The 21,221-nt window shown below is 33.6% G+C and overlaps 1 protein-coding gene across 1 annotated transcript; it reads right to left on the reverse strand.

Annotated features, from left to right (window-relative positions):
* Nucleotides 1-7,509: 7,509 nt before the first annotated feature.
* Nucleotides 7,510-12,936, reverse strand: slc34a2a (solute carrier family 34 member 2a). The gene is made up of 12 exons (XM_058784881.1): nt 12,876-12,936; nt 12,667-12,777; nt 12,314-12,442; nt 11,663-11,806; nt 10,902-11,013; nt 10,485-10,680; nt 10,153-10,248; nt 9,952-10,039; nt 9,675-9,842; nt 9,355-9,471; nt 8,148-8,272; nt 7,510-8,064 (listed from the first exon to the last, which is right to left on the reverse strand). The coding sequence occupies exons 1-12, from the start codon at nt 12,934-12,936 to the stop codon at nt 7,510-7,512; spliced, it is 1,902 nt and encodes a 633-aa protein (XP_058640864.1).
* Nucleotides 12,937-21,221: the final 8,285 nt, after the last annotated feature.

Here is a 21,221-nt window from a genome sequence, read left to right on the forward strand (position 1 = left end):
ATTACAAGCTAATGCTAGGGTGTTTATACAGCGGCTGTGGGAATGATGGTAAATTTGACATTCTTCTGACTGCTGTTATCAAAAATATATTTGATGTAGTCTCTCATTCACCACCAGTTTACAACTATGACAACGTCCGATATGAAAGATACCCTTTATTTGTCATTAATATGTGCTTTATAACTAATAAACAGCCAATAGTAATATGCATGCTAATAAGCAACTATAGCTAATAGGGAGAAATGGTCCCTATACAAAAGTGCACCAGATCATTAAAGCAAGATTTTAAAATAGTTGCACAACAGTCAGTCAAAAGAGTTGAGTTAGTTCCAAGAATTTACTAATCTTTAATCATTAGTGATCTTTTATTATTCAGGAAAGCACAAATGATACAGCAGGGTTCATTTAGTACTTGGTAATCTCTATAAATATTGCTGATAGACACCACAGGATAACATGTCCAACCATAAAGATATGGCCAAAAAGGGCAAAGCTGTTCCTCCTCATCTTCATCCTGCCCTGAGTCTGCTTCATTCCAGTTATTATCAATTAATTGATAACTTTAACAACCTCCTTCACCCTCAGCCATTTCATTCCTTTCTGAAGAAGGCCCTTAAAATAGTGGCATGTCATAAACAGGTTGATAGAGGATGAAACATATAGAGACAAAGCTTGGGCTAATTGCCTCAAACCTACACACTGGCCATAAAGTTTCTAAAACATCATGAGTTTGTCTGATAACATGCAAGAACATGGGAGATGTGACCGATAATCGTGCCCTAAGAAGAAGAATCATTAACTATAACAGAGGAAGAGATATAATTGAGGGGAATGTTACATTTGAACAAATCAGTGAAAGAGGGGTGACAAGGATGCTATGACTTGTTAAATTAAAAAATGATGATTTACAGTTAACTGTGTCAATTTTGAATCAGTAAATGTTCAGACCTGTTTTGTTGTGTTTTCTCCCTTATGTGCCCATATTTGGTCGTTCCTGTCCTCGTTGTGTCATTATTAGTTCATTAATTAATCATCCTCACCTGTCTGTCCCTCATTAGATTCCTTATTTAAGTTTTGTTCTGTTCAGTGGTTGTTGTCCAGTCTACTAAGTTCCAACGTGTGATCCTGCCTGTCTGACTGGTGTTTTCCCTATTGTGGATTATTAAAGACTATTTGCATTCATCTTCCACTTCTTTGTGCGCTCATTTCACCGTAGCGTGACACAGACAGAGCTCATTCAGATTCAATAAGAGATCCTGCTCATAATGCTCCAATTTGTTTGTGAATCAGCCTTGTTTTTGACTCACTAGTGTAAGAGTAGTTATGGCTATTTCTTCCACAGAAAAAAAAAAAAAAAACCTAACTGTGACTTTTTAGCACACAATACTGAGATAAAATTCTGATTTCAACTCGCAATTCCGAGAAGAAAAGTCTGAACTGTAAGATATAAAGTGTTCAGAAAAGACTATTTCTTATTCCTAATCCATTTGAGTCATAATCTACGACGGCGTTTTAGTGCCACGTTAAAAAATAAAAAAGATTACGAGATTAAAGTCGAAATACTACGAGAACAAAGTCGAAATGTTTCGAGAATAAAGTCGAAATGTTTCAAGAATTTAAAATGAGTATAGCCTATATTGCGCATGCAAATGGCCCGCATTGAGAGCACCGGGAGAAGTTGCCAGGCCACCAGAATTGATTTGAATATTGTTGCGTCCGAGCGACCGCATCATCTTACTGGGATGTCAATTTTAAGGACTCGCGGAAACAGCTTAATATCAAGAATATGATATTTATTAACATACTGAACAGGAACAACTGTTTATCTTAACATAAACTCACACACTCAATTGACATTCCTCTGGGGTAATTTATTTAACCCTTTTTTAATACACTACAAATATATGTGGGATTATTAGCAGAAATCATACCATGTGTCATACTCGCGAGGACAGTATGCTTGGAAATAATATTTCATGTCTTCCATTGCATTCGTTATTTGTAGTACCAGCCACCCAATAGCAATAGCTTAGTTTTGTGCTTTGAGTGCTTTTAATATAAAACAAACTCTCAGCTTTCAACATCAGTTTTATAGCGAAACACAAATTATGTGTCTTACAATCAGTACCGCCGCTCCCTGTACGCAGAGTAGGCCTACGCAGTTTGCGTAGGGCACCTACTCCCAGGAGGGCACCATCCCATTTGCTCAACAACAACAACAAAAAAGCATACATATATATATATATATATATATATATATATATATATATATATATATATATATATATATATATGTTCATGTTTAGATTTTTATTTATGTATATCATTATAAAAAAATGCATTTTACGGTGAACACAGTAGGCAGCAGGCTAAGCACACGTGACGCATCATATCCCTTATGTTTGCGGCTGACTGCAAATGATCATAACTGATGGACAACTATACCCGGGAAAAGACATCAGCAATTCAGCGTCAAGAAAAGAAAAATAACAAAAGATGAAGCCCGTGCATTACTTCCAGGTACTTTTTTAATCTTATTAAACTTTTTTTGGCTGTTGACCTTAATAACGTTTTTTAATGCTGGCAATAATTTAACCACAAACAAGGCATCTAATATTCTCTATTGTAATGTTCCCTTACAAAAAATAGCCATGGTTTTACTACGAATAAAACCAAAAATCATGGTTCTTGTAGCCATGGTAACCACAAATTAACCATGGTTTTGTTACTTCAAATAATAGTTTACAATTAGGATAATATTGTTTTGTGGTTATAAAAACAGATCTAAACCAACAACAGCCTTTAAAATGACTTAAAAATGCATTATATAAAAACAATAAGGCAATTGGTTAATTAATAATTATATGATTTCATTGAATAACACTGTTAAAATACATAATGTAATACAAAATAAACCATTTATGTACATTACATTACAAATGCCTGGAAAGGGCGCCAAAGGCCTGGTAATTGCTGCTGTTACACTTACAGGACGATCAAATCCTTGTTTAATAATGACCAAACATTTAGGCTAATTCAAATATCCACTTAATCTTTCATTTTTGGCCACCTTTTTGCGATAGAAATGCTACAGCCTCTATAATTTCTTCAACAAAAACATGTTGACATCACAAAAATGAACCATGGTTTTATCAGTAAAACTGATTTCTGAATGCTTGAGACTATAAAATCAATCAAACAACTGTATTAATAAAATCGTAGCCAGCCATAGGTAACTGTCTAGAGCTACAATTGTATTTGTAATTTGTAAATAATATAATTTAATAACTATTTATTTATTAACTTTTATATTTTATTAAAGTTCTATTTTAACCCCTATATGTGTTTTTTTATTATTATTATTATTACTTCCATAATATTTGACGGAGGGGGCACAACAATACAATTCTGCTTAGGGCACCCATTTGGCCAGCAGCGGCCCTGCTTACAATAATGTGGTTTTCAAGCTCTTTAATGTGGCGTGACAGATCGCTGTATTTATGTGAATCAATTCATTAAATTATTGTGAAAATTCCACCACCTACTCAACCTATTCCTCACATATTCCGCCTGTTTAATTAATCAGCAATACAACGTTCTAGAGGTTGAAGTGGACTCAAATTTGTTAACACATTATATTGCTGTCTTTTCTGCTGTAAACTTTAAGTGACTATTCACAAACTGTTTTGTTCATGGTATACTGTAAATGAGGACATAATATTTAACGTCTTCCATTCATTATTTGTAGCGCGCCAGCCAACCATCGCAACAATTTTGTGCTTTGTTGCTTTTACACGCAGCTCAGCTTTCAAATTCTGTCAGTTTTATAACGAAATACAAATTATAAATGTGTTTTTGCTCTTTGTTTCAAGTTTATAGCAAGTAAAGGAACATCATAAGGCATGAAAAAAAAGTTTAGCCTAATTTATAATAAAAATAATGTCTCGTCGTTTGTTATTAATCGGAAAGATGATTGACTCACATGCCGCTTGACAAACACATTATTGCAATGTAGCCTACACAGGGGCGTAAATTTCATCTGACAGTAGGGGGGGACAATAAACGTAAAATTTCTCAAGAGCAATTTTTGAAGGGGACACAAATAATACAGCCAAAATTGTACTTGTAAGCATGGCCGTAGCCAGGCTTTGAAAATTAGTGAGGTCCGGATGGGGGGATGGTTGGGGGGAGATCGGATGCTATAATAACCTCTTATTATAGAATTGTGCTATAATAACCCCTATATATACAACTCATTATACACTATTAACACTTTAAAATAGACAGAAATTTTTGTGAAAGAAAGAAGTTTTCTCTGTTTTGGAGGGATTTTAATTTTTAAATCATACCCTATTTATTGCATCAAAATTTGTTAATACATTTCTATAGTTATGGGGTGGATAATTTTATCAGTTGTTTATTATACATGCAACAATACTGTTATAGTTTTTATTTATAACCATTGCGGTGTAGCTGATAACTTTGTCTAGTGCTCTTATAAATGTTTATAGTATGATTTGTGAAAATTTAACTACTATGAATGACTTGGCATATACTTCTTCATAGTGTTTGCATATTTCATTTTATTCTGTAACCTACTTTTTCTACAGATCTCTGCACTAGTGTTAAATGCTACTGTTTTTGACAGCGTTGGTAACGTTTCTGACAGATAATATGAATTTTTTTTTATTTATTTTTTTGCGTTTCCCTTATCGAATGTCGTAGGGTAGGCTATGTCAGAAATGGGCTTTTTTGATTACTGGTGATTACGGCGATGCAGTGTTGCCAGATATTGCTATTAAGATGAGCAAAAGCCCATCAGTAAATAAAAATAAACTGAATATATTACAAATCTTTTGCAAATAAGATAAGATAAAGATATCGCTGACCCTAAACCGCAAGGTCCTACATTATTAACTTTCTAAAGTGTCAAATTAAGTGGGAAAGACAAGTCAAAAACGTGCATATTAGCTGGATTTGGCAACACGGAGACTGCGCTCGCGTCCTCACTCTCAACTCTCTCAAGCCTCGTTCACTCCGCCAGCGTCCCGCAGCGATCATTTTCATACCACGGACGCTAAACATTCTTGCAAACTGTCTAAACTGAATTATACATACAGACATATGAGGAGTTTAATAGCAAATTGGTCATTCAGAGAACAAATTTTATTTTTGAACATGAAAAATTTACCGAGGTTCGGACCTCGGTGACCTCATAGCTGGCTACGGGCCTGCTTGTAAGGATAGATGTGTGTACACAGCATGTGTACATAGCATGGAGACTGTGTTTAAATATGGTTCACCACGCCCTCATAATATAATTATTATTTTGCGTCATCCGTAGTATTTTAGGTTTCGTCTGAAACCTAGTATGTCTCTTTCGCATTAATTCGACTGCATTAAACCCACTAATCTGCCACTTAACATCATATTGAGCAAAACCCAACAGGTAGGTCTACAATATTAGCCTAATATCAGTTCACACACAGGCTTATCACCGTGTTAGTTGTAGTGGGTGACAAGCTACGGCATTAAGCTTGTTAACCTTATAATCGCTCATAGAAAATACATCGGATGTCATAATTTTTTTTTGTCATGACTAATTTATTAATGATCCAGCATCATCTGTATCAAAGAGAAAGAATCATTTCACCCGATGTTTAAAGAGAATAAAATAGCCTCGACAGCCTACTTACACATAACTAACTTGCTCTCTCCCGCCGGACTCGTGTGTGTGTGTGTGTGTGTGTATGGGTAAAGAAGGAAAGCAGGCAGTGGACCAAACCACTGTGAGGAAAGAGAGGGGGGAATCAAAACATTTCTGAACTATTTCTTGCGTTTATTTTGTTTTACTAATCACACAATTATTTTAAGTATATGTCCATTATATTATTTTCAATACACAGAGTCGCTTGTAATGATATTTTTAGGGGGGACAAGCCTCAGATGGGGGTCCTGTCCCCCCCGTCCCCCCCCCGGGATTTACGCCTATGAGCCTACATATTGTTTGTATTTCACTATAAAACTGACAGATTTTGAAAACAGATTTGGAATATCTCCCAGTGCTCCCAATACCCAAAATATTATAACTAAACTTTAAACTCGAAACATTTTGACTTTATTCTCGAAACATTTCGACTTTATCCTCGTAATATTTCGACTTTATTCTCGAAATATTACGACTTTAATCTCGTAATTTTAGATTTTTTTTAATTTTTTAACTTGGCACTAAAACGCCGTCGTAATAATCTCTCACATATTCATAATTTTATATCCAATACAAGATGAGAACTTAAATTTTATAAAGCAATCTGAATTGAAACCCTAGGATCGATGAACAGAGTTAGGCTACTTTAGTTTTGGACTACATTAATAATAGCATTCACACATAAAATACAAATGGCAACAAAAAAATCAGATTTTATTTAAAAGTTTTATTTGTTTAAAGTATATTTGTATAAGTTTGCAGTATTTTCCTGGCTACCAGTACTTTCACAGTCATTTTTACTGTAGTATTTCTATATATAGTATTTAGTATTATTTTATTTCTATATGATCACAATTAAATGAGTTAAATATACTGTGGCTTCAAAGTCAACAGGAGCAGGAGAAAATATCCACGTTGTGTATACTGTAAAACCTTACTGTATATCAATGGCTTCTAGTGGTCAGTAATTTTTACAGTAAGTCAATTTATCACAATTACATTGTGTAATATACTTTGACTTCAAAGGGAACATGAGCAGGATATGACAGAGATGGAGAGATTTTCCTGCAGAATAACAATGATTATCTGTGTCAACATTAACAATATAATTCCTCCTTGATTATACATGAGTAAAACATTTCTACAACATTATTATCAGACTTCAAAGTCAATCTTAATTCCTCAATGTAACAGTGCAACCGGCTGTGTTTTGTAACACTGTTAAAATTCTGAACACATTAATTTACTGCAAGAAATTACTGTTTAATATTGTTACTGTTTAAAATTACTGTTTAATACTGTTTAATGCAATATTTTACAGCATATAAAGGCCCATGTTAAATAAAGTTGACATAAATAAAAGGAAAACAGTAAAATGGAGGATAGTGCACAGATCAGAGCTGAAATCTGATTTAAAACATATTTTATATTAGACGTTGTGTGTCACCTTGCATTTAATTCCACATAGAGGTATTAATAATACATGTATGCTTTTCATGTTGACGCAAATAAAAGAACAATCAGAAAATCTCATAATGTGTAACATAAGATTGTGTATTTAACAATAACATTGACAATATCCTGTACAAAATAGAATCTTTGTATAAAAATTTATAGCAAATATAAGAAGCAAAACAAATGTAAGACTTTAAAAATAAATGTTTAAATTAAATATTGGTTTCCTCTTTATTCTTGCGCTGCTGATATAACCACTGATATAACCTGTCAACTCCAGGTGTTAAAAATCAAAACCAGTCTGGGTTGGATATGTCCAGTAATAACCTATAATGCTCTGTGTATCTCTATAAAGAGGTTGCCTTGAGGATTTCACAACTGTCTGATGTTTTCTTGGCCTCCTTGATCTCAACAGTCATTTTCGGATTGTCATACATTTCAATTTCTTGATCTTTATTTTCATGTGTTCCTGTCTCTTCGTCTTCTTCCGTAATATTGCAGCACTTGCAGCAACAGCAGCAGTGAGCGGCCATTGTGGTAACTACTCTATCCCATGGTTCAAGAGAGTGGGCCCACAGAGGAAGAAAGTCCCAAGAACGAAGAGCAGAAGGAAGCCACTGAGGTTTGTGCTTCTGTAGAATGTTAACAATGATAACGAAGATCAGAACGGCCACTATTGGTACAAGAATTCCCACAAGGACCTGCCAACCAGCCAAAGACAGGCCAAAGACAACTAGAGGGAAAGCGAAGAAGCAGACGATGATGTAAAAGCCCGAAAACCAACGGTATTGAGCTGTTATTTGACCAAGAGCCTTTGCCATTCGAATGGGGAGACGTGTGAAAGGGATTGGGTACCACAGCACAATCCCAGAGAGGTTGAAGAAGAGATGAACCAAGGCGATCTAATGGAGAGAAGAGTTATGCCATTAGGTTATGAGTGTGAGTGTGATTGTGACATTTGAATATATTTGCATGTCATGCTAACCTGTAATGAATTTCCAAGCGTTTCTCCTGGACTAGCCATGGCGGCTAATATTGCAGTAGTAGTTGTTCCGATATTGGATCCCAGGGAAAGAGGATATGCCCTCTCAAGTTTTATAACACCAATACCTGAGACCAAAAAGAACACACAAAAGAACACTAGCTTTGTTAGTTTGTAGGAGCATTATTGAATAGTTAAATACACCCAAATGTTCTAAGGAAAAAAGGCAGTTAATTTGATTTTCCACTAATTCACTGCAAAATAAATAAAAAATTATATATACAGTGGGGCAAAAAAGTATTTAGTCAGCCACCAATTGTGCAAGTTCTCCCACTTAAAAAGATGAGAGAGGCCTGTAATTTTCATCATAGGTATACCTCAACTATGAGAGACAAAATGAGAAGAAAAAAAATCCAGAAAATCACATTGTAGGATTTTTAAAGAATTAATTGGTAAATTCCTCGGTAAAATAAGTATTTGGTCAATAACAAAATTTCATCTCAATACTTTGTTATATACCCTTTGTTGGCAATGACAGAGGTCAAACGTTTTCTGTATATATATGTATATGTATGTGTGTGTGTGTGTGTGTGTGTGTGTGTGTGTATACATACAAAACTAGCATAAACATTTCATTAAAGCAGTCCATATGACATATGTACTTGTTGGCACATTCATGAGAGAAGTACAGTAGATAATCAGGGTTATTAACTAAAACTAAAATCATTTAAAAAAATTACTTTGAAATAAGAACTTTTAGTACTAAATTCATTCAAATTAATAAACAAACTATTATAAAAACAAATCTTAAAATTAAGATTAAAAATTAATTTCAAATAAATTAGACATTATTTTGTGTGTGTGTGTGTGTGTGTGTGAATTAGACTCACTTTATTTTAAGATGTCCTTCCAGTGTAATTATACATTTAAGTACTGTGAAATATTAATTAACTACTATGTAATTACTATAGGGTTAGGATTAGGGTTTGGTTTAGGGTTACTTGCATGTAATTATGCATAATTTTCTGTTATTATAATAGTAAGTATACGTAACAGTAACAAGGCCACCTTAACATAAAGTGTTACCGACAATTCTGTTTTTGTGTTCCACAGAAGAAATCGAGTCATATAGATTTGTAAAAACATGAGGGTGAGTAAATAATGCCAAACTTTGACAATAAAAGACAAAAACATAGATGGTTGTACTGACCAACAAGAGGAGTTATAGCCGAGGTAAAGACAGAACTGCTCTGGACAATAAAAGTCATTCCTGCGCCAACCACAATTGCAATGTATCCAGTCAGCCATGCAAATGGAAATGGAAAATCTGTGCATACAAAAAAACAAACAAAGATATATTTATATATTTGTTTCTGTTTTACATATATATAAAAAAACTATATGTATACCAGCCAACACAAAACACAGTGTAGTAAAATTTAAATACCAGCTTTACTCATTTTGCTTATTTTAACAAAGGTTAACTTCTAAATCTGCACTCTGATTCTGAAATATCTCAAGGATGCTGACCAGTGTTCATTATTTTGTTGATGACAACAGCAACCTGGCCCTTGAGCATCGAGTTGAGCAGTTTCACGATTAAAATGAGGCAAGTGCACAGGATGAGCAGAGAACAAGCCAGTAGAATCAGACCCACCGCCAGGTCAGAAAGGCTTGTGTTCACAAAGATGTGATTGCCTAGAATAAAGAGAGACCACAGATAAGTGACAGTGTCTACGTGTTTAGTCTGTATTAGCATGATTATTGCTGTATTATCAATATCATATAGGTGTAGTTTTTAACTCACATTTTTTGATGTTAATAACTTCTGTGACATTTTTCAATTCCCAGCAAAGGAAGTTGCTACAGTTTGATACTGACACATTCTGGACAGTCTAGAAAAAAACATATTGTCCATTGATATAAAAAAATCACAGTAGTTTGGCATATGTGTGCAATATACACTGGCTTTTTCCCCCTTCCATCTGAAATCAGGTAGTATAATTACCGTGTTTGAGGCTGTCTGACACCAGACCTTGATGAGAGATTTGTTTTTGGCTTCAGGGTCTCCAGTTGCAATGCCACTTATCACAGATTCATCCAGCTTTAAAAAAAAATACATTTAAAGTATTAATTATTCATATTTATACTTCTAACATAGTTTAAGATTACTAATCTATCTTGCTCTTTGTGAACTGCAACCCTTGTAACTTTGTACTGTACGGAAGGGCAATATAAGTGTTTGTGTGGGGTAATTCACTCTTTCTGTCCTGTTATTAATGTCAGCTTCTTACAACATACCGACAGAACTCACACTCACACATACACGCTCATACATACCTCAATGATAGAGTGAGTGAGTGGATCAGTGATAACATTCAGAAGGGCTGGTGCATTTTCTCCACTCTGGATATTAAATGATTTGACTATGAGATCTGTGAGCTTCACCAGGTAACCTGTGGCGATTTCCAGTGGCAAAAGCACCAGGACAGAAAGCCAGTTAAAGAAATCATGCACGGTGGCTCCAGCAAATGCCCTGGACACAAAAAAGAGTCATATCTCAATTAAATATCATTAATATCTTCATAACTCTTCATAACTTGTGTAATCTCTAAATGATGACAGAATGTTTATTTATTGGGCGAACTGTCCCTTTAAGTCAATTTCTTTCTGAAACATAAAATCTGTTCCAGGTTCATGTAATGCTCTGTTCAGTCATGATACGTTATGAAGTTAATATTGAAGCCTTATCCTTACCTGCGAAACTTGTTCCTGTCACCAACTTGTGTCATGGCTACAAAAGTATTTGTGACTGATGTGCCGATGTTAGTCCCCATAATAATAGGAACAGCAGTTGCGACCTCCAGCACTGTTGAGGAGTTCAAATTTATTAAAAGTGGAATTCACCACATCTAGATTTGCTCTGACAATGATTCGATTTGATTTGACTATGATTGTGTACCAAATAATGACATCAAGTCTGCAATCCTGATTCAGAACAGTTTGAATCAGTTCTATTCAAATATTTTGCTACAAAATAGGCTCCAAACACAAATGTAACAGAAAGAACAATTTTCACTGTGGTGAATCACAGGTGGATTTTTAAATTGACAATCAGAAGTCAGATATGAAATACTGATAACAATTTAGCATAGGGACTGTAAAAAAGTTGCTTTTCTAGCATGCCCATTATAAACATATTGGCTGTTTATTAGTATTTATAAAGCACATATTCTACATGAGCATATTCTACATCCCTAATCCCAATACCTAAACTTATCAACTACCTTTCTAACTATTAATAAGTGGCAAATTAGTAGTTTACTGAGGCAAAAGTCGTAGTTAATGGTTTGTTAATAGCGAGAATCGGACCTTATTAAAAAAATGTATGACCAAAACGCTCTTTTCAGTTTTTAGATTGATGAATTGATTTATTCGTGTTTACATTCCTAATCATCGCCAGGACTGATATCAGATCATAATTCTGATAATCTGTGTTAGTTTGATTTGATACTCACATCCAGAGGAGACCATGCTGACCACAATAGATGAGGAAGTACTGGAGCTCTGGACTAGGAGCGTTACCAGCATCCCGATTACCAGGCCTGCCAAAGGGTTTGATAGCACTGTATTCTCCTGGAAAATGTCCCCTGCTGCTTTACCTGAGGGGAAAAATACGTCTTTGTAATGCATAACGAATAACTATGAGACTGCACTTTAAAAATCGTCCAATTAAAACCAAAAGGGTTTGACTTTAGCCTGATGCCATAGGAGAATATTTCAAAAATCCACAAAGAATTTTTTTTTTTAGAAAGCCACCTGTGTGTTAATTTAAAGGGGTAGTTCACCTAAAAATAAAAATTCTGTCTTTGATTACTCACCCTCATGTTGTTCCAAACCTGTATGACTTTCTGTCTACTGTGAAACATAAATAGATATTTTAAATAATGTCGGTTACCAAACAGTTTTGGTTCCCATTGGTTACCATATCTTCTTTTATGTTCCACAGAAGTAAGTCATACAGGTCTGGAACAACATGAGGCTGAGTAAATGATGGCAGAATGTTCTTCTTTGGTGGACTATATTTTTAATGCACCAAGAAACGAAATGCATCAGTCACTGAAAACTGTTCTTTAGTGTGTTATTTAAGTGTTTATTTCAAAGTGTACCTCCAACAAGCTGGAAAGCTGAGCTGAGGATGTCCAGTGAGCAAACAAACATGTAGAGAAAACCAAGCAACAGAATCAGCTTTGCTGCTGTGGTTACAACTCTCAAAATCTTCCCTTTAGTGTCCAGATCTAAACAATTAACAGACAGAAAGAGAGAAAATTATTAAGTAATAGTTAATTATTTATTTAATCTTGTAAAGCCTTAAAAAAGAAAGAATTGGTCATTCAGAGGCCTTAAAAATTGTGTATCAAATATGATACAATAGGCTTTATAGGGTTAAAAACAAAATATGTATTTAGTAAAGTTAGTTTTGGTAAGGTGCGCCAGCCTTACAAACAAACATTCAGCATACCTGCCCATTTAACTCCTGTGTCCTGCAATTCAGGCATGTCCCAGAGATCATCCTCCATTAGAGCCGCTGTGGAAACAGCAGGGGCCATGGAGAGAGGCTTCTTTCCGGTAACTGAGAGAAGACGTGAAAGAAAAGAGGGAAACTTCACTTTGATTTTGATACACAATTTATACAAATACAATTTATACTCAAATATTCACTGTACATACCATCAAGCGTTTCTGTTGGCTTCCCCTCAGGTTCATCCTCTTGCTTTGGTCTTGGTGCCATTGCCTGTGAAATATAGATATTGATTATGTTACTGTTTTATTGATTCATTTTCAGTTTTATGGACTGAATAGATGGTAATTGTTTGTGGCATCTTCTCTATTGTACAAATGTACCGTATTGACCCGAATATAAGACGATGTTTTTTTCTTGGAAATACATCTGAAAAAACGGTCGTCTTATATTCAGGGTCTAGACTTTGACATGTCAATAATACACCCACAACAATAGGTGGCGCCAAAAACACATAAAACGAGTGTGCCATGAAATATGTAATGTAATGTGTGTTGTAAAGATCGCGAGTGAAAACAAATGAAAAAGAAAAGCTTACAGCAGCATGAGTCCTGACTGTCATGTTAGCCTGATGGGACCAAACTTCCTCTGTAAGTGATTTTAAACAAGACTGTACCCAGATTTGAAGACTACAATAATATTTCATGATAATACAATTTTGGTAGGCTACTATGAGATGGATAGACTAAATGTTATATAATTCAGATGGGCTACCTGTTATTTTTATGGTATATCAAAAAGTGTATATTTTTCAATGTCATTGTTGGTACATTTTACCAGTATTTACCATACTTTCAAAACAAAAATTAAAATAGGAAAAACATGCAATATGAAAATAATTTAAGAAAAAAATGTGTTTTACAGAGAGAGAGAAAAAAAAAAAAAACAAGATTTGGTTTTCAAAAAGCCTTTTTCCAAAAGGTACATCTGGAAAAAAAAGGGGGTCGTCTTATATTCGAGTCAATACGGTAATAGTAATGCTAAAGCCATTTTCATAACTGTCAGTGATACTCCAGTCAGGTTCTATAAAGATAAAGTGATACTACTAATTACTATTATGAAATTGTTTTATTGGTGTGGAAAAAAATAGCAAGATATGATACGAAAGATAAATATGTACCATTCATTAAGACCTCTGTAAAGTATTTCAATAATTCAGAATTCAGATTATTATAAATGATAATAATTAGGAATTCATACTTAAAAAAAAACAAATCAGAATGTCAAAATTCAAGTTTTAAATCTTGTGTTATTGTTTTTTTTTATATACTTGTTTTTTTGTAAGTAAATGGACACAATGCAAAGTGCATCACAATAATCAGAGCTTCCTCAATTGATTTAACTCACATGGTTTTGTATTGATTTCAGTTCTGAGCCAAATAATTTCCACACTGGCTTCAGCGCTGACAATGAACAGAATCCAACTGACATTGTGGCTCATCTTAGTTATTGGCAATATATACAAAAATCAAGTGAAGCTTATACAAGATTTTAAAGAACAGTAAATTGTTTGGTTGGAAAAATGAGCAGCGTTTGTTATTTTCCTAGAAAGAATGAAATGATGATGATGCTGTTGCACAACAGGTTATTTTAGGATACATTTTTAAGTCTGTTGACATAATCAATAATGAGATCTGTATGCTATAATTTAATGACAACTATAAAGATAATTTGAATTACTAGACTATGTTCATGCTTAGTTTAAAATGTATATTTATATGATGTAAATATTGTACATTGCATTTAACTGCACTTGTAATCCTCACCGTTTTAAGTATGTATGTTTGCTTTTTATGTATAAATTATATACAACTGGTATAAAAGTGTAAAAATGATCATTTAATTATAATTCAAATCTAAATTTTCAATATTAAGATTATGTTTTTCATTTTAACTAATTAATTTAATATTTCAACATTTTTAAACATAATTTTAATATGTTCTAAAGGCATTTTCACAGATAAAAACACCCACCTGAGGTATAGTCTGGTTGCCTGTGTTGGCTTGTCAAATGCTGTCCAACGACTTCTGGATACCTTCTGCCACGAGTGTTTTGTTCACCAGCCTTTGCGTTCAGTACGTGACTTCTCTATGGTCTGAACCGTGTTCCCTCTCTAGGTTGTTACTTTCAGACCTCAACTGAAAAAACTACAGCCTGAACAGAAGCACTTTTCTTGAAGAAGGAGACCACTAAGTGAAACACACATGTCCAGGTGATCTGATCTGTTGTTCAGAGTGGCTCAGTCCAACCGCTTCTCAGTCAGACACATTTATAGGCCCCCAGCAGATCATGTAGGATTCCCCTGTCCAAGGTTTACCGCGTCAGTGATAACACTCTGAAAAGGGAGTGTGTCTGTGTGTGCGTGTATGTGTGTGCCCAATCATGCGCATGGTTTGAAGTGTCCGAGTGTGGCATTAGATAATGACTGTGTAAAGGTGTCTGGTTTATGGAAGTCTGTGATATGGACGACCTAATGTGCAATTGTGTTCCGTGATGTGCCATGATGTGCCCTGTTTCATATGTGAGGTACACTTACAGATTACGAGAAGTTACGAAAGTTGTCACTGGGGCAGTACCTTTCAAAAGGTACTAATATGTATTGTTTAGGTACTAATATACTTTTAAAGTACTTCCACACTGTAAAAAGTGATAAGTTGACTTAACTTAAAAAAATTGTGGAAACCCGTTTCCTTAAAATTTTTAAGTACCATATTGACCCGAATATAAGACGACCCCCCCCCCTTTTCCAGATGTACCTTTCGGAAAAAGGCTTTTTGAAAACCAAATCTTGTTTTTTTTTCTCTCTCTCTCTCTCTGTAAAACACATTTTTTTCTTAAATTATTTTCATATTGCATGTTTTTCCTATTTTAATTTTTGTTTTGAAAGTATGGTAAATACTGGTAAAATGTACCAACAATGACATTGAAAAATATACACTTTTTGATATACCATAAAAATAACAGGTAGCCCATCTGAATTATATAACATTTAGTCTATCCATCTCATAGTAGCCTACCAAAATTGTATTATCATGAAATATTATTGTAGTCTTCAAATCTGGGTACAGTCTTGTTTAAAATCACTTACAGAGGAAGTTTGGTCCCATCAGGCTAACATGACAGTCAGGACTCATGCTGCTGTAAGCTTTTCTTTTTCATTTGTTTTCACTATTTGTATATTAACCTAACATACTAAAATAATTAGAAGTGATAAGTTGTCTTAACTTAAAAAAATTGAGGAATTAAAGTAAATAATAATTTAAAAAAAAAACTTAAGCAAACTTGACAATTCACTTAACTTATTTTTGTAATTATCACTTACTTCACTTAATTTTAAGGCAACGGGTTTCCTCAATTTTTTTAAGTTAATTCAACTTATCACTTTTTACAGTGAAGTAAAACTGAAATAGAATTATGAAAATTATAGATATTGATAAAAAGGTTACTTAAACTTTAAATAAAAGGAAACAAAAAATATAAAAGTAAAATCTAATTTAGTGCTGGGCAATGAAAATAAAAGTTTTTGTTTATAATGTATGTATGTGTACTGTGTTTATTATGTACATATAAAGACACACACAGACATTATATATTTTGAAAATATTTACATGTATATATTTACATGTCTTTCTTGTAAAAGTAATTTATTGTGCATAAATTAAATTAAATTAAATTAAATTAAATTAAATTAAATTAAATTAAATTAAATTAAATTAAATTAAATTAAATTAAATTAAATTAAGTGACTAAGAGATGTAATTCACCATATTTACAGTAAAATAATTCAATTCATTTTCCTCTACCATAAAAGGATCTAGGAGAGGCCATATCCCCAAAAACCAAAAAGCCCAAAATTCCCTCTTTAACCATTATTTAAAACTCTGGCATATTATTCAATAATTATAAAAGCACAATGTCCTCTGCAGAGGACAAAAATGAACTTCTGGTTCTCAGGAAAGTATGTGTGAGGACAAAACTATGTGTGTGTGTGTGTGTGTGTGTGTGTGTGTGTCTGTGTGAAACCTGAATCTAGGGCACTGATCAATACATGAGCATTCCTGTTGCCCTGCATCTGCACTGGATCACATGACAGTCAGTTTCTGAATGAATGAAATCATTATTATGACAGTAGGGGAAACATCTATCCATCAATTTTCCAAACTGCTTGTGGTTGTGAGGATGCTGGAGCCTATTCCAGCATCACTCTGAACGGATGGACAGTCCATCACAGGGAAATGGGGAAAACTATCTCCGCTAATATATTTATATATTAAATGTCATATTAGGAGATATAAGATAGAATATAATAAATAGTTGTTAATCGAACTTATATTGCAGATGTATTTCTCAGTTTTATCCCCACATCAAAAGGAAGTTGTGACCGCAGAGTGAAACAGTGCTCTCTGCTGGTGTAAAAGCACTAGTTAAGTAAGCGTCAACTTGTTTTGTCTTTTTTCTTTCTTTCTTTCTTTTATTTAAGCTATTAAACCATAACCAATAGTAAATAATTTGTGAGAGTTTTAAATTTGGTGTGTGAAAGTTCCATACAAATTTGTGTAATGGACTTTTGATTTAAAGCCCTTATTTAGTATGGTATATGAAAAATTCCTTGATGACAATTAGCTAATTATAAAGATAAAAGCTATAGATATTTTATATTATATATCAGATATTTTACATAATTTATTTATTTTATGTACCTATACTGTATCCACAGAAAACAGTGAATTAAAACAATTTTTATAAACAATTATACTTATAAGCATAATAATTATAAACCATTTAAATGAACACAAAGACAAAGACTTGAATAAATAAATATATATATATATATATATATATATATCATACAATATATTTACAAATATATTCTATTCAATTCAGTTCAATTCAATTCAATTCAATTCAATTCAATTCAATTCAATTCAATTCAATTTATTTATAAAGCACCACTAAACACAACTACCTTTGACCATATATATACAATATGTAAATGTCATAATGTTTAGTATATTTTTCTAATACTGTTTGTTATCCTGATAATGTAGTCAGCCTACATAATACAAAAAGTTGTGAATATAACAAAGATTATTGGATTTAAAAGATTAAAAGATTATTTTGGATTTTTATTTTACGTTTTAAAGGAAAACAGTAGTCTTTCTGTTCTTGAAAATGTCACATTGTTGCATTTGTTACTTGTCATTTCTTTGTAATTAATTGTGAAATGTACTAGCAGTTTCTGCACCAATTTTCCAGTCTACATACAGACAGACGGACCCTGTGACCTTAAAAGAGACAGAAGAGAAGCAATACAATTCTGATCGATCACTACACTGAATAACTGATTTGGCCAGTTTAGACTAATGGAGCCACCAACTGTTTTCAGTCCAGTTATCTTCACTTCTAAAACCACCAGTTTTAAAACCACTGATAATGAGACGGAATAGAGTACATAAACATTTCTAGCTTACTTGAAGTGACATATTTCGCCATAAGTAATCAGTTATCTAAGACTGAACTGTGTTAAAACAGCATTAAGTGCTTTTTAAGTGCACTTACATTAATCATTTTAAGTGCTTAACTTATACTCTAACTGTTATGGGCCCCATAACAACTTTTCTGTCAGGGTATATTTATGGTCTTAAGTTATTTTGGAGCTCAGCAGTCACAGTCACTTAAACCATATAATTTATCATCAGTGGTCTGATAATCTATAATCTCATATGCAAAATGAAGACTGTGGTGCCATTATTCAACACTGGAAAAACAATGCATAACACCTAAGAAGAAGAAGAAAAAGAAAAAAATGTTTTTGAGAAGCAAATCAGAATATTAGAATGATTTCTGAAGAATCATGCGACTGCACTCTTAAAAATAAAGGTGCTTCAAAAGGTTCTTCAAGCGATGCCATAGAAGAACCATTTTTGGTTCCACAAAGAACCATTCAGTAAAAGGTTCTTTAAAGAACCATCTCTTCCTTACCTTTTTATAGCCTAATCTGAAGAACCTTCTTTCACCACAAAGAACCTTTTGTGAAACAGAAAGGTTCTTCAGATGTTAAAGGTTCTTTACAGAACCATTTAGACAAAAAAAGGTTCTTCTATGGCATCGTGAAGCACCTTTATGTGGAGTAATGATGCTAAAAATTCAGCTTTGAAATCACAGGAATAAATTACATTTTAAAATAAATTCAAATAGAAAGCAGTTATTTTATATAGCAAAAAAATATATCAAAGGTTTACTGTTTTTGTTGTACTTTGGATCAAATAAATGCAGGCTTGGTGAGCAGAAGTGACTTCTTTAAAAACATTAAAATCTTACTGTTCAAAAACTTTTGAGTGGTAGAGTAAATGTGGTTTGATAAGACTGATATGTAGCCTATACTACATTCACCTAAAAAAAATATATGATTATGAATTTGTTAGTTTATATAACACCAGGTAAAGATATGATAAGTTACAAAATCTTAAAGAAACTACCAGCTAAAGCATTAGAAGCATTATTGGAATTGTATAATTATATGGAACGAGGGTATCCTTCCTAAGCAATGGAAGACTGCAATTGTGCTTCCTCTAGCTAAGCCTGGAAAGCCAGTAGTTATAGACCCATCGCTCTTACCTCTACGCCATGCAAGGTAATGGAAAAAATGATTGTGAGGCGACTGAATTACATTTTGGAGAAAAGGGAAATGTTATCAACTTTGCAAAGTGGATTTAGGAAAAGTATACAGTAGATACTTTGATACTATTTGAAAATGAAGTTTAAAAAGCCTATATAACGAAAGAATACATGTTTGCAGTCTTCTTTGACATAGAAAAGACGTATGACACTTTGTAGAGGGAAGGCTTGCTAATTAAATTGAATAAATTAGGTATAGGTGGAAAATTTTATAATTGGGTTTTAGACTTTCTATTTGAACGTACCTTTCAGGTTAAAATTGGAAAAGAAATATCAGATTCTTATAACATTCTAAACGGAACTCCACAGGGTAGTGCAGTTATCCCAATGTTGTTTAATTTAATGATTAATGATGTTTTTGATCAAATAAAAAGATGCCTCTTGAACTTAGAAGGATAAAATTGGCAATGACATATTGGGTGAAGCTTCAACAATCAGTAAGTACTCATCTCACTCATAAAGTACTGGAGGAGTGCTGGGAATATTTGTATGATGGAGGATGTAGTTTTGGATGGAAGAGTAGAATATGGGCCAAGGAGTATGGCATGGATAATACCACTCACTGATGCCCCACTATGGAGAGTCCCTGAACCGCTTGTAGATTTGAGTTAACTACAAGCCCAAAGATGAGCTTAATGCTATTCTAAATAATACATTTTATTCAACATTACAAATATTTACGGATGGATCTAAGGAACCTGTTAGTCAAAAGGTTGGAATAGGTGTATATATTCCAAAATTTAAAATACGAATTAGTCTGAAATTGCCTGATGATTTATCAGTATACACTGCAGAGTTAACAGCTATAATAATAGGACTACAATGGATTGAACAAGTCAGACCAAATAAAGTAGTAATATGTTCAGATTCTTCTTCAGCTTTAATTAGTATTGTGCATGCGAGGTCAGACAGAGAAGATTTATTAATGGAAATGTATCTATCTTTATACAGATTGAAAGAGGCTGGAATAATGGTGTATTTTTGTTGGGTGCCAGCACATGTTGGGGTATCTGGTAATGAAGTCGCTGATAAACTTGCAAAAAAAAAGCCCTAGGCAAGATGGAGGTGGATGTTAAAGTGCCTATGGACAAAAAGGAGGCAAAGTCAATTTTAAAGAAAAGGTTAGGCTAATGAATAAATGGCAAATTAGATGGGATAATAGTAGCACGGGGAGGTGGTGTTATAGTATTACGCAAACAGTATGATGAATTGTCAGGAAAGAAGAGATGTGGCTGTCTAGATTAAGACTGGGACATACAGGGTTGAAATCAACACTGGCACTTATGGGTTTACATGAAAATGGGTTATATGATGTATGTGGTGTATCTGAAAATGTATATCATGTGCTTTTTAGGTGTGGTAAATATATCATGATATATTTAGTCACTTTGGGGACGAAATAATTACACATGAAGATATTTTAGTAAAAGGTTTAATGGATAGACATGTATATAAGGCACTAATTAAATATATATGACTCAGGTTTAGGATCTAGATTATAATATGTGTGGATGGGAGGAGTACTTGTGGAATCTGGGGCATGAAGAGCTAATTGTGAGTGTTAGAGGAGCTGAACAGCATGTGATCTGAGTGCCCAATAGATTGGAGAGAGTATGAAACATCCACAATAATTTTTTATTTATTTATTTATTTAATTTTTTACCCCTTCTCATATTTCAGACTCATCGCCTATGTGTTTATTTGATATCCAGTACAGTAGGTGGCGATTATGCTCATAAAGAGTTAGTCGCCATTAAACAAGAAGAAGAAGAAGAAGAAGAATGTTGCTATTCAATGTCAAACCGCATGGTGGCAC

Source organism: Onychostoma macrolepis, chromosome 01 (genome assembly GCF_012432095.1).
Source record: "Onychostoma macrolepis isolate SWU-2019 chromosome 01, ASM1243209v1, whole genome shotgun sequence".
Taxonomy (NCBI): Eukaryota; Metazoa; Chordata; class Actinopteri; order Cypriniformes; family Cyprinidae; genus Onychostoma; species Onychostoma macrolepis.